The sequence below is a fragment of the Telopea speciosissima genome, chromosome 11 (genome assembly GCF_018873765.1).
Source record: "Telopea speciosissima isolate NSW1024214 ecotype Mountain lineage chromosome 11, Tspe_v1, whole genome shotgun sequence".
NCBI lineage: Eukaryota > Viridiplantae > Streptophyta > Magnoliopsida > Proteales > Proteaceae > Telopea > Telopea speciosissima.
The window spans coordinates 17,197,693-17,213,051 of NC_057926.1; the positions used below are offsets into that span (position 1 = coordinate 17,197,693).

Consider the following 15,359-nt stretch of genomic DNA (forward strand, 5'->3'; position numbering starts at 1 on the left):
TCTTCCTCAAAGGAGAAGTCGTCTCCTTCATTCACAATGATGAAAGAAGGCAGAGATTCATCGGCAGACACTTCCACGTAGATGCCAGCAAAAGCCAGTCGTAGTTTCCGCGTAGTACGCATGTCTGAGAACAAAGGCTTTCCCAACACAGAGCCCATAGAACTAAGGCCATCAGCATACTAATAGTGGAGAGGAAGTCAAGGAAGAGAGACCCAGAGAGGAATGGTCGAGAGATCGACCCTGCGGAGCTACAGGTGGCGGTGCCATTATCTGAAAAAAATGGGTTTCTTCCCAACTTGCCAAGGGCCACCCTCAAGCACACGGTTCCTGTCAAGATCCTCCGAGAAATTGAAGATAAAGAAGCCATTGTTGAGAAGATGAATATCAAGGGTGCCATTGATTCTCCATTGTTTGGAGAGGGAAGATTTTACAATGTGAAAAGGAGGTCTAGAACCCAGAAAGTGGCCAACTAGACAGGATTCCCAGAGCTGAGCTTCAATATCGAGGGTATCAGAGGAATAGGTGGCTACCTTAGTAGACCCAACAACGGAAGGAGCAACAAAGTGGAGGGGGAGGCCTGCGGATGAGAGGGAAGGATGGTGGGAGGAGTTGAAAAGACAGTTCCATTTGGGTTGGCCGGGAGAGGGAGGGGTGGAAGGGATGACAGGGCCGGAAGGGGAATCAGGAGGAGGAGGGGGTGGAGGAGAGGAGGAAGACATCCTGTCGGGGCATACGGGATGTCTAGGGTTTGTTAATTACTGTGGTATGTTCTCATGTTTTTCAATGTGAACCGTGTATGTTTGCCAAACATTGTCGTTCTTCTTATCCATATCATGGTAATAGAACTGCTGCTCCTGTCCATATTGTGCATACTGATGTTTGGGGACCTTCCCCTACTACCTCTTTATTTGGTTATCGTTACTTTGTGTCCTTTGTTGATGATTGTTCTCGTGCTACTTGGACTGTTCTTATGAAACATAAAAGTGATGTTTGCGATGCATTTAAAACCTTTTATCAGATGATTCTTACTCCGTTTGACACTCGGATCAAAGTTGTTCGATTTGATAATGGGGGGGGAATACATGTTTGGTGGCCTCCAAATCTTCTTTACTGATAATGACATTCTCCATCAGCTAGCGTGTGTTGACACACCCCAACAAAATGGGGTTGCTGAGAGGAAGAATCGCCATTTATTGGAGGTCACTTGTAGTCTCTTGTTTGGTATGCATGTCCCCAGGACCTTTTGGTCTGCTGCTCTTCTTACTGCCTCTTTTCTTGTCAATCGCATGCCTACTAAACTTCTTGATTTCAACTCTCCCTTGGACATCTTATCTCCCAATGTTTCTGCTTTCTCTCTTCCTCCTAAAGTCTTTGGTTGCGTTTGTTATGTGCATGTAAACAAATCTACACGCACTAAACTTGATCCCAAAGCCCTCAAGTGTCTCTTCCTTGGGTACTCTTCTACTACCAAGGGTTACAAGTGCTACCACCCTTTTTGTCGGTGTCTTATCTCCAAGGATGTCACCTTCCTTGAATTTGTTCCTTTCTTTGCCCCTCCTCAACATCCTTTGCAGGGGGAGAGGTGTGGAAGTGAATAGGTTGTTGAATTCCTTCATTTTCTACTCCCTATCTCTCCTTTTATGTTTGACATTGGTACACACAAGACTGTGGATGTGGTTAATAATGGTGATCAATCAAGTGTGAATACTGAATTGGTGGTTGAAAGTGGTCCTAGTAAGGAAAAGGATTACCACATTACATACAAAAAGGGTGAAGGCATACATAACCAAGGAAAGCAGACCTACCAAGGGTCCTCTTTGGATCTAGATCCACATCTTGAGATTCATCCTTCTCAATCAGGTGATATCCCTTCTCCTCCATCTGACTTAGATCTTCCTATTGCTGTTAGAAAGGGGAAAGAGCTTGTATTAATCCCATAGCCCAGTTTGTCTCCTATGGTGCTCTTTCTCCCACAAGTATTGCCTTTATTACTGCTCTCTCTACAGCTTCTATTCCCGGGAATGTTACTGATGCTATGTCTGACCCAAAGTGGAGGCAAACTATGTCTGAGGAGATGATGGCCCTTGAGAAGAATGGTACGTGGCAATTGGTGGACCTTCCCAAGGGACGTTTCCCAGTTGGATGCAGATGGGTCTATACAATCAACTATAAATCTGATGGCAGTATTGAAAGATACAAAGCAAGGTGGATTGCCAAGGGGTACAGTCAAGTCTATGGGATCGAATATCAGGAGACGTTTGCTCCTGTGGCCAAGCACAATTCTATAAAAGTCCTCTTATCTTTGGCTGCCAATAATGATTGGCCATTATATCAGTTAGATGTGAATAATGCTTTTCTTCACGGTGACTTGGAAGAAGAAGTGTACATGTAAAGCCCTCCAGGCTTCAAAATGCCTTCAGCTAAAGGGAAAGTGTGCCTCCTCAAGAAGGCACTATATGGTCTCAAACAGTCACCAAAGGCATGGTTTGAACGCTTCTGACAGGCTATTCTAAAGAATGGGTATTCCCAGAGTAAAGCTAATCACACTCTCTTTACCAAGCGGGGCAATGGTACCATCACAACCCTCATTGTCTATGTTGATGATATTGTGGTCACAGGGGATGATATAACTAAGATAGGTAAACTGAAAAGCTACCTGGCACAGCAGTTTGAGATCAAAGATCTGGGCCCCTTGAAGTACTTCTTAGGAATTGAAGTATCAAGGACCAAGAAAGGAATCAACATATGTCAATGGAAGTTTGTTCTTGATTTGTTGACAGAGACAGGGATGTTAGGCTGCAAACCAGCAAATTCTCCCATTGAGCAGAATCATAAACTAGGAGAAGATTGCGGTTCTCCTCTGGTTGATGCGGGAAAGTACCAAAGACTAGTGGGGAAGCTTATCTATCTGGCTTTGACACTCCTAGATATCTCCTATGCAGTGGGAGTTATGAGCCAATTCATGCATGCTCCCAAGAGTGGCCACTTGGATGCTGTGTATCGCATTCTTCGGTATTTGAAGTCTTCTCTAGGGAAATGACTGTTGTATGCTAGACACAATCACTTAAGAGTGGAGGGCTTCACTGATGCTAATTGGGCTGGCTCTATTACAGACAGGAGATCTACCTCAGGCTATTGTACTTTTGTGGGAGGTAACTTGGTTATATGGAGAAGCAAAAAACAACATGTTGTAGCCAGATCCAGTGCAGAGGCAGAATTTTGAGCTATGACTCATGGTGTTTGTGAACTCATATAGCTGAAAAGACTTGTTCATGAACTGGGATTTGATACTGAAGGCCCTATGAGACTCTACTGTGACAACAAGGCTGCCATCAGTATTGCCCACAATCCAGTCCAACATGACCGAACTAAGCACATTGAGGTTGATAGGCATTTCATCAAGGAGAAGATAGACTCTGGCTACATTTGTACTCCTTTTGTGCAGACCGGTGATCAGTTGGCAGACATCTTCACCAAGGCTCTTGCTTTTCGTCAGTTTAGTACTCTCTTAAGCAAGCTAGGAATGCATGATATATATTCTCCAGCTTGAGGGGGAGTGTTAGAGTTATTAGAAGTTATGTTCTAAGGGTAGTTTGGGAACTAGCCTGTTGACTAGTTCCTCTAATATGTAATTTCTATTTTTTTTATATGTTCTAAGGGTAGTTTGGGAACTAGCCTGTTGACTAGTTGCCCTAATATGTAATTTCTATCTTTTTACCTTTTTACTCTTTGCCTCCTTAGGGAGGTGTATGTAATTCTGTTATTTCTATTAGTGAAGCAGTATAGGTGTGGAGAGATCTCTCTCACACACAACACATTACAACTCAAACATTCTCCTTCTCTTCCTCTTGCCTCCAAACTTCTCCTTCTCTCTTCTTCTTCCTTCCCCATCTTCTTCCTCTTCTATTACTTGTTTACCTAATCTAAAACTCAACTCTTAAGCGGTATGTGCAGAGGAATAAGGGCAAAGTGTCACGAATCTAGTTGTAGTTCAAACCAGTGCTTCCTGGCTGCATGGGCAGCCTTGCACAAGTTTTGGTTGTTACTTGGTAGTGCCAGTTTGCTAGAAAATCTTCTAGAAGATGTTGATTTTGTTTATCTTCTATTTTGTGGCCAGTTTCTATTTGTATATTAGCTACTTAGTGGTCAGTCAATAGAGGGTGGACATTGGTGCAACGGTAAGGTTGCTCGATGGTCACGGGTTCAAGTCTCTGGAAACAGCCTCTCCACAAAGTGGGTGTAAGGTTGCATACACTATGACTCTCCCCAGACCCCACAGTGGCGGGAGCCTCATGCACTGGGTACGCCCTACTTAGTAGTTAGTCGATACTCAGTAGCTTCTTGTTGTTACTATTTTTTGTTCTGTTTTTAACTTTTTATGTAGTAGTTAGTAGGTTTTTTTTCCCTAGAAGAGTTACTAATTTTTGAATTGTTTGTTAGCATGGTATGAAACTTCAGTTTCAAAAAAGGTTGAAATGAAATGCAGGTCGACCCACCAAGCGTGTAGAATTTTGGCCAAAGTTTTGGTTTCAGCTCGGTTTTAGTATCGATACAAAACAGTGCATATAAAAGCACTGTTCTGATTGAAATGGATTTGAAATTTTTGATCCATTTCTTGAGTTTCAAGTGTTTTCGCCTATTAGAGGGGGAAAACTCCAAAAAACCTCACACGGTATTTTTGGTCAAATCACCCACATTTATTGGTGGAACGAAATATTGGGGTCTATTACAATGCACATGTATAGTGACGATTTGCCGTATTTGAGCAAGATTTATGCAAGATTCAAACTTAGAGATACACTTTTTTCCCCTAAAGGTTTCGAGCCTTCTTGGAACTCTATGTGGTACTGCCATAGAGTTGGAGGAACGGTTTCATAGGGGGTATTTTAACCTTTGTTGTACACTTGTGATAGTACTACTTCTACATTGTGTTATATTAGTGGTTTTTCTTTATTCCTAATGCATATTTTAGTTGTTTTCATTGAATTTTGTGTCTTCTAATACTTAATTATGTGTAAGATAATCTATATTTGAGAAAGTATACAGAAAGATACGTCGTATACTACCATCCTAGGTTACAAAACCAAACTATCATTTACAATCTAAAGGTTCCAATATGCTTAGATGCTTAACTAGGGTTTTCTTGAAGTTTCAGACCAAAATATGGCCATTTGACTACCGAAATGGACAGCTGAAACATGCGAAGTTTCAGTCAAATTTCAATCGAAAACCGAGATATTTCATGTCGAAACCGAAATCCCAAACCTTGCTTGTTAGTCAAGTCTCTCCTATACATGAAGAGTTATTAAATATGTTTCCAAAATTTATAAATACAAGTAGGGGGAACCCTGACCTCCCTGACACGCATTTGATGGTTGAGACTTAATGTGACTTTGATCATTCCGATCGGACGATTTCTGTACAAGCCTCGTTCCAATGTTTTCAGGATACACCACAGAGCCCTTAAAGATCCCATTGAGGTCTATTTCATTGTCCGAATTAAAAAAGCTATTACTTCTTTAATATAGCTTGGTTTTGGGTGATTCAAGTTGCAAATTGTCAAGGAGAGAGAGGAGAACAATCCTAAAGAGGAAAAAAAACAACTTTGGAGCTCCCAAGTGATGGTTTTTGAAGAAGCTCTTATTGAAGGCTTGTATGGACTTGTGAGTTGCATTGAACATCTTCCAACCACCAACTTCACTTCATTGAAGCTACATTGAAGATGGAAGACTGGTTGTTGAGCACCATTGAAGGGTAAGGCATCCTTGCAAGCAAAGGGAGACAGAGAAAGGTAGTGGAGGGTCCCATTCTTGGTTCACTTGAAGATTCAAGTTTCCCATTTTAAGAGAGTCAATTGAAGATCTCAGTGTACATCTGGAGACCACAGTAAAGCTCCTCAGTGTGTGATTGTCAAGGGGGAGGTAATCTCTCATTAGCAAGTCCGTTTGTATGACCTAGGTTGCATATTTGTTGATAAACGTAAGGCATTAAATTGTAAAGGGAGGGACTTGTATTAATTTTGATATACATTGTAACTTGTCAAGTTGGGGCTTGACAAGATAGGGGTTGTAGCCCTTGTTTGGGTTATGACTTGGATTGAAGTAGGTGTTGTAGCATGCAGATTGTATCTACAATCAAATTTGAGTAGTGTATTGGGCAATACATGAGCAAGGATTGAGAACTTAATGGCGAAACTGGTTTCGACCAGCCAAAAACCGAGATTGTCTCGGTTTTGACCATATCTCGGTCGAAACCTGGTACTTTCTCCAGGCTAACTCGAACATTGGTTTCGAGCCCCAGTAGTTGTTTTCTTGCCTTGATTCTTGTTGTGCTGCCTATTTTTGACATTTTGAACCCAATCCATACATAGTTTCACATGGAGAACACTCAAAATAAATTTGTGGTTTTGACCCAAGTTTGATATAGTATATATTGTTCTTGAACATGGTATCGAATAAGGTTTCACCGGAACATAACTCCTTCAATATAAATCAGATTTAAGCAATCTTGGATTTATTCGAAAGCTTTGTCTCTTTCAATATAAATCGGATTTAAGCAATTTTGGATTTGTTGGAAAGCTTTGCACCAAAGCTTTCAAACTGTTAGCTAAACAGAGAATGAGAAAATGAGAGAATAACTTGAGTCAGCTGAGACTCTCCTCAGTCCCTCTATATTGATTTCATTAATTAGGACAGAATTACAAGTATATCCTCCATAGCCGTCTATGATAGCTGAGAGAAATAAAGAATCAAAGTAATAGAGGAAATGCCTAAAGTACCCTTATCGGGTTACATAACTTAACATCAATCAGATTTGGGATTCCATCTCTTTTGAAATTAAAACCAAACTTAGTTCGGTTGCTCCCTCTACTTGTAATGACTCCCCAAGGAACAGGCTCATTGTTGATTTCTGGGGCATTCCCTCTATTTCTCTTTGAGTTGTGGGCCCCTCTGTTTGAGGCTTAGGCTGTTGTTTGTTTTTTCCCTCCTATTTGAGGGTTGTAGCTCTTTTTTCCTTTCCTCTTTGGTAATGAATTTTCTATTCACCCAAAAAAAAAAAAACTTAACATCAAATCCAAGATTGCTTAAATCTGATTTATATTGAAGGAGTTATGTTCTAGTCAAACTTAATTTGGTGTGCGCGAATGCTGTTTAAATCTCTCTGAATGGAAATAAATTAATAGACATAAAAAAAAATGAATATTTTACCGCTCTTTTGGTTTTTAGCAATGTTTTATCATATTAGGATTTATGGAATTTTTAGATTTGAGAAAAACCCCAGCAGTTATAAGTTGAAATACCTTCGAAAATCCAGTTTTTGTCCTTGAACTGTGGGGTTGATTTTTTATCCTTTTAAAATAAGGTGTATTTGCTTATTTATGAATAATATCTTAAGTAAATGATCACATTTACTAAAATAATATTTGACAAATATAAAAACATTTACTTAAATGACATTTGACATAAATAAGTGCCTGTCCTGGTTTCGAGCCAGGTTTCCTCAAGGTTCGATGGGGATAATTGAATTTATATAGGTGTTTAGGTCGAAACTTGCAAAATTATCTAAATATGGCTGAAACAGGGTCGAAACTAGTCAAAACTTGTTAATTTTTAAAATCCCCTAAGGTTTCGTATCGGTTAGCTGGGATACCGATATTTAGTTCCATGTATATGAGACCATTGTTTTGTGGAAGTAGGCAATCTGCCAAACCACGTAAAATTTGTACTATGTGATTGTGGATATAGAAGTGCTATGGAGGTGTGCAACATGGGTATACATTGTCTGGTAAACCTGGCCACATTGTGGTAGCGGAGTGGACATGCATACGATTGTTTGTGGATACTGGTAAACTTGGGATTTCCCCAGCCAGTCCGAGTGTGACAGTCGAGAGTGCAAAGCAGTGTGTTGACAGTCAAGGTCAATATTTTGGGGAGAAATTTTGGAGATATTGTCCCCCCTCCCCCACCCCTCCCCACCCAAAGTGTCTACTTGGGAACTTCAGGTTGGGTTATATATGTGTTGGGCCTTTAGTCTAATGTGTTTTCATTGTAATGGACCACTTTAATGGGCTATAATATGGGTATAGGCTAGGCATACAAGATTAGTTAGCTAAGTGTCTTTATTTATTTTAATGATTATTAAGTGTCTTAGTTAGGCTGGATTAGGATTCTATAAGTCCAGCCTTGTTTTGAGTTAGTTTAAGTTACCTTATTAGTTAAGAATTGGATTAGGCCTTTCTTTTTTAGTGTTAGAGTGTGTTTTTTAGTTTTCTATATAAGTTTGTAAGCATAGTTCAAAATCTCGCCGAGATCTCGGAAAATTTGAGCTTCTCGAGACGAGTTATTATACGAAACAACAAAATGTAAAAACTCGAAAACTCGACTGAGATTTCGAATATTTCGAGAATCTTGGAGCAATCTCGAATATTTCGAGAATCTCGACCTCCTCAGTACTCATAGAGTCGTAGTATTGTATTGTTGGGACTTGGGAGTTAAGATGTGGAAGACTAGGGTAGTAAAGGTGTCTATGACTTATGTATTTTTCGTTGTACTTAGGTTGGGTGTGTATGTAATATGCATTGTGAACATTTCATTGTATTTTGTGGTTTGTAGTAGAAGCTTTAACTCTTCAACTATTTCTTAAATAATTATTCAATATTATGTGCATAATTTACTTATTTTACTTGCCAATTATGTCTCATATCATTCAAACAATGTGTAGAATAGGCAATATTACGTTAAGGGTTCAGCCTTTACTGCCAACCAAGGGTGCAAATCTAAAACACAAAATTGGGTGATTTTTTTTTTCTTTTTTCAATTTGAACCTTTAAATATGTTTATAAAGCCTAAAACAGCCTTACCTTAAAGTTTCGGAGCCAACTATGACCATATGCCCACCGAAACATAACAAAAAATTACAGTCTCACCGAGATCTCGGAAAACTCGACCTGGTCGAGACCGAGTTTTAGAACCTTGTTTGTAAGGGGGCCTAGCATTGTACACGAATTTAGTAAAGGAAATTGTAGCTTTTGCTTGCCTGTTCATGTTTGAAGATCTCATGTTTGATCAAGGAACCCCTTTTGTGTGATCAAGGTAGGTTGGTGTTTGATCCAATCGGAACCACCTTGCGGTGTGAAGCCCGGGTGTTATTTTCTATTGTTCTTATTGTTCCATCATCTTCTTTATCCATACCAAGCCAAACCCGACCACAGCCAAGCTTTTTGGTCAAATAAAGGTTGGTAGGGATTTATTTGTTTCTCAGGATTATAACTGTAATTTGCATCTTATTATGTTTGATTTTGGGTTCGCTATGTTGGGGATTAGATTGAGTTGTTAGTTTCCTAGTTTGAGAAGAGTCTGTTTTAGTAGTTCCTATTTTACAAGGAGTCTTTATTTGCCTTATATATGATTGTAAACCCAAGGTTAGACAGAGTGAAATAAGAAATTTGTGTCTTCATTCACTGTTGCTGGTGTGGTGCGACTACTGGCCGTGTGGCCTTCTTCCTCCTTCCATGCAATTCTAAGCCTTTGCCTCTCAGGTTCTCCCTCTTATTTCTTCAGTTCCCTTTCTTAGTTCTCCTATTCTTCATATAATCTTCTTCTTCTATTCTCTGTCACCTTTGAGTTTCTTAACCCCATACCCATGGTACCCTATTCTGGCGGTACCAACAGTTTCCCTTTTTTCAGGTTCAATCTCCATTCTCCCCTTCTCTTTCACATATTTGGGATGGGAGTTCCTATGTCCTATGAGACATCAACCCTCGATGCTCCCCTGCTACAAGTTTCTCTGTTGAGAGAAAATCAACTGAAACAAAACCTGCCCTGTTTTTTCCTCCTCTCCTGGTTTCAGAAGCCTTTGTCTGACTTTTGGTACTTCATTTTGGACGGTTCATGAATGATTTTAAGAGAGTTCGGTGTTAGGATTATTCTCCCGAAGTTTCAGCTCGAACTGTTGTGTTTGCTTGAGTGAGATCTCTCATCTCCAACCTGTCTCTGTTTGGCCTGTTCTGCATTTCATCCATGAGGTTGAATACAACCTTTAAGTTGTTATTTGCAAATAAGGATAACTTTGTTTGTTTACACAACACCATCTGTTTTCTGATTTTAGTCCACTTTAATATTCCAATTCCAGAATAATACATTCTCTTTAAATTTAATTCCTGATTTGTCCCTGCTCCTGTTAACATACCCAAAAAGGATCCAAAACTTCCATTTGATTACAGAATTTCTGTTAAATTCTTATATGTGGAGTCTTATCATTTGGGTGGGCCTATAGGGACCCAAAACTATGGTTTTGGAACCCGGAAATTGTGTCTAAGTAATTAACTTTATGTTAACTCACAGGAATTTTTCAAAGCATTTTCAACATTCAACAAGGTGGAGCAGGAAGGTCTTCATCGCTTATTTATTCAGGCACCTCTTTTTCTCTACATAATGTACTTGTGCATTATATGTTTCATATTTTCTATTTGATGCTTTCAATTTGTCATGACTCAGCATACCTGCTTGGTAATATGAGATGAGGTAAAGATATTATTAAATTTTCAAATCAACATTGTTAGGATCAAATAATTCTGATGTATATATGGGCATTTTTAGCTTATTGTCTTCAATTGGAGTATAAAGTTAGACATTGGCAAGAAAAAATAAGGGGTTTTAATCATGGTTTAATTTATCCTTCCGTATCCCCCGATACTAATCGATACCTATCGTATCTTTAAGGTACCGATATGATACCAAAAAAAAATTGATATTAACAAATGAAGAAACCTCATGCCTTATGTATAATCAATTGAATGCACTTGTCTCGTCGTACTTTGTTCTCCTTCTTATACATGATATATTTTACATATTACTTATTTATAGTGTTGTATGCTTCAGAACTATATTTTGCATATCTCCTAAGCATTTCCATATATTTCTTGACCATTTCCATATGTGTATTTTTAGCGTATCCTGCATCTCTCTGATACAATACGATACGTCTCTTAAAATCACCCTTTCAATGCGATACCCGATACTGATACATTAAACCGTGGTTTTAATTCGTGAAAAACAAAATTATTGGTAATAACCCTTGTGCCGCAACATTGACCTTCCGGCCCATCCCGCTAAACTCTACCAGGAAAATATCATAGATGCATTGATATGACTAAATTCCTGTTCTTCCTTGTATTTCCATAATTATAAAACGCTTCTCTTGAAGCTAAGGCATAACCCTCTCTTCCCCATTTCCATTTTCCTCAAATCATACTTGGTTTTGCAGATTTCCCTCACTGTAGCAAAATGATATTACCCATAAATTTCTGTTCTACCTTTTAAGGGCTTGTATTTTAATGAATTATTCATTCACTCGAAAAAAATGGTCATAGACATGTTGGATCATTGAAATTTCATTTGCAGTTCTTAGAAACAGAGTAGAAAGTTGGCAAGAAGCGAAAAATCACAAATCTGCTGATTCAAACATTAAATCTGCCACAAAATCAACTTCGGCGGGCTGAGATAAAAGTTTGAGAGGGTTATCTAAAAGAGGATTTCACTGGGTTGAACCATTGAAGCAGCTGCCACAAAATAGGGAAAACCTTAATTTTGGACCCTGTTAATTCTTTATTCAGTACTACAAAGTTTCATCTATTTGGCTTTGATAGCATATGGATGCTGCTTATAACCATTGATATTGGTATATATGAAACCAAGAGTCAGTATGCTGAAAATCATAGTTCTATCCTCAGCTTTGCTCAATTCTTGTCAAATCTTGAGCCAAACAGGGCTGTGTTGCTGCATAGTTCCTTACTCGTTATGTCTGTTATATACCAAAATCCATGTTACTGTAGTCCACCTCAACCATTTATTTTCAAGAATCTGTTACTGTAGAATCCGTTTTCCACTTGCTGCCCTGATTTTGGCTGTAAGCTGTCATCTATTTGTCCATACTGCTGCAAGCCTGTAGTGCAAGAGTACAGCAAATTAATAGTTTATTACGCTTCCTGCTTGGTATTTCCTTCATAGTTCACATGTCTTTTTGTTTAAATTTGATATCACTAGTTTTATGGAAAGGGGGGGGGGGGGACTCTTTAGTGGATCATGAAGTTTGTTTCATTTCCTAGGTAATAGATATGTTTTTCTTCCTTTACCATAGGTCTTACTTTCAATTTGTTGTTAACCCTATATCTCATTCCTTATCCTTACACTGTTTGCAAGTTTTTTCTAATTTGAACCAATGTGGCATGCTTTGCAATCTGTTTCAGGTCATCACTTCTCTGCATGAAAACATAGAGGTAAACTTTCTTTGTATCATATGTTTCTTTCTGTCTTCTTTCTCCTTTTTTTTTGGTGATACAAAACAAATTTATTAGAAGCGAGGAAGGACTAACAGGAATAGAAGCAAGACCCAGGATCAGGCGATCAACCCCAACTGAAACATAACAACAATTAAGAAAGCAACAAAGACACTGAAGACACAAGTAGATTTCTTATAAGGGAAAACTGTTCCCATAAAAAGGGTGCATCACACCCTGCTTTGCCAGATCATCTACCACATCATTCACTGATATTGGCATCGAGTAGAATGATAGTTTAACATTGAAGCCATATGTTGAATATGGCAGATGCTGTGTGATATTCTCCTCGTCCTGCCTTATCTATTTGTTTTTTTTTTTTTTTTGTAACGTGTTATCTCATAGTAAAAACATTAACGGTTTGCTAGTTATTCTCTTTAGTATGATGCATATAATCAGCATATTGATATTAGTGCTTGATTTGGAGTACTCAAGCATTTCTTAGATTATACTTTTTTGTACTCTGTAGTTCTAATGTAGTTAGGAGATCTCTTGAAAATATCATCCTTGTTCTCGAGTCTCGAATAGCAGAATCATGTTAGAGATATTAGGCTTTGTTTTGTTGTAGTTAACTAGAGAAGAGATGGTTTCATATTTAATGCAAATATATGTGAACTGTTGCTTCTGATTTTTGAGCTACAAAATAATTACTCGAAGCAGAAAATAATTATATATTAACAATTTATATTGCCAAAATGTAACAATGTAACAGCCATGGAATGTGATATGGATGTGGAACTTGTTTAAATCTCTTTAGTACACCAATGGATCTTGACGTACACATTGATACTCTAGTTTAAAAGTATAATATCTCATTTTTTTATTTATTGTAGCAAAAGATTGGTAGTTCAACTTAGAATTTATAAAGCCAAAACAAGTCTCCTAGGTTCCTGATTAACAGAAGAATGATGAGGTTTGTTTATTATTTTTATTTTCATTTTTTTTCCAGTGCAAGTTTATGGTATGGTGAGATAAAAAAAAATGGTATACAAACAAAGAGGAGTCACAATCTTTTATATTTACATACTCTATTTTGGAGGTAGAGTTTGAATCAATCTCAACTCCTTGACTCAACCTAACAAGTGCTAACAGAAAAATAGCAATGAATAGAAAATGACATAAAATAACCGCTAAACAAGTAAACCAATCCCTATAAACCCTTATTAAGGTCGGTAATTGCATCAGCTTTTCCGCTCTTTAGAGAACTTGACTCTGTTGAGTTAAGTCGTGGACCCAAGATGCCTCTGTAGGGAGCTCGACACTGATGTGGCATGTATCTTGGAAAGGACGGTCGATTTGCAACTCCATGAGTGGAAAGGGAGACTGACTCATAATTGGAAGGAAAATTGTTGCCATGGAGGCATATCCGCCAATGCCAATGCGTGAGACAACATGAAAACCATTTGCCTTCCTTGTTTCACCTTGATGGTGTTCCGTTCACCGTCATAGGGTATAGTATACCTGCCCTTGCAGCCATGGTGGCCCTAAGAGAATGTCACAATGTGCCAAGGGGTTACTGTTGGATTGTATGGGCCAGAATACCGTGGGGGTATTCTGGACATTTTCTTCTATTATGTTTCTTTTATATGTGGGTTTTAGTCCCACATTGGCTATTTGTAATTCTGTCCTATGTTTTCAATATTATAAATAGAAGAGCTTGGGGTGATAATTAATCATCCAAGCATTCAGTCCTTAATTCTGATCCTCTCTACATGGTATCAGAGCAGGTTGTGAATTAGGACTCCACCTCTCCCATTCTCGATATCCTCTTCCTCTTCTCTTCTCTCCTTTCTCAACCACACTCCTCGTTTTTGTTTTGTTCTTTCTTCTTCCATAGGGCAGCACTGATGAGGTGATCCATAGATCCAGTTGCTGCCCTCTATCACCTCATTACATGATATCAGATTCTGATCGATAGGTGCTTGTTCATTGCTGCGAAATTTGAAGACTTCAAGTTTTTTATTGGACTGATTCCATCTACACTACAAGGGATCTGTTCACCTTATTGAAGCTAAAGAACTGCAGCAGAATTGGTCTACAAGCATCTACCTCCAGTTGAAGACCCCTCAAAATCGATATTTCTTCTCAATTTCAGGGTTTTTCAAAACCCTGACAATAGTCGATCTTGAGGTTCCACCTGTCAGTTGCTGCTGATTTTTTGAGGAGTGATTCTCCCCTACTCCAGCCACACTCGACTGCAATTTCAGCTTCATCCAATCAATTTTTGGGCCCATTCTCCCCTTTTCGATTTCAGCACTAATAGGGTTTTTAAAAAAAACCCTGACCATATCGATTTGGGGGATTTACTGGTCTGCTGCTACTGTTTTTTGGAGGGTTATTTCTTCATCTTCAAAGGCTTCTTTTCTCTGATTTCTAGGGTGTATATTGGCCTCGGTATTGGGTTTCTTACTACAACAGCCTTTCTCTGAGCTTTGGGTTCTTCTCTTTGCAATTATGGGGGACTCTGCCAATTCGAGTGCTACCTCTGTTGGTAATGACCAAAGCAAATCTGATTATCATACCTTTCCCCCTAATCCAATAAAATTGGATGGTTCCAATAACCTGCTTTGGTCTAGGTCTGCTTGCTTTGCCATTGTTGGATCATAGATTATTAATGGCAACAGTGTTATGCCAACTGCAACTGGTCTTGCTCAAGACAGATGGCCGGCCAACAATGGGGTGCTCATGTCATACCTCATTGGTTCTATGACTTCAGATTTGCAACATAATTTTCTTCTCCTTGATACACCCTTTCAGATTTGGGCTGCTTGCAAGGAAACTTATGGACAACTTGGCAATGATGCCCAGGTATATGAACTCAGGAAGAAGGTCCTCCACACTACTCAGGGAGAACTTTCGGTTTCCAAATACTATGCTACTCTGCGTAGTTTGTAGCAACAATTGGACCACTTCTCTGATTTTCACCCTACTACAGTTGCTGGCATTGCTTCATTTAAAAAGCATGTGGATAAGATCAAGGTGTATGATTTTTTTGGCTGGTTTGAATGAGGAATATGATCAG

General features: G+C 38.9%; 1 protein-coding gene across 1 annotated transcript in view; it reads left to right on the forward strand.

The window, feature by feature from the left end:
* LOC122646885 overlaps positions 1-15,359 on the forward strand; it is a 77,110-nt gene that overhangs the window by 24,159 nt on the left and 37,592 nt on the right. Inside the window, exons 3-4 of the mRNA XM_043840518.1 lie at positions 10,344-10,412; positions 12,248-12,277. Coding sequence (XP_043696453.1) covers positions 10,344-10,412; positions 12,248-12,277 — 99 coding nt within the window. The remainder of the gene's footprint in view (positions 1-10,343; positions 10,413-12,247; positions 12,278-15,359) is intronic.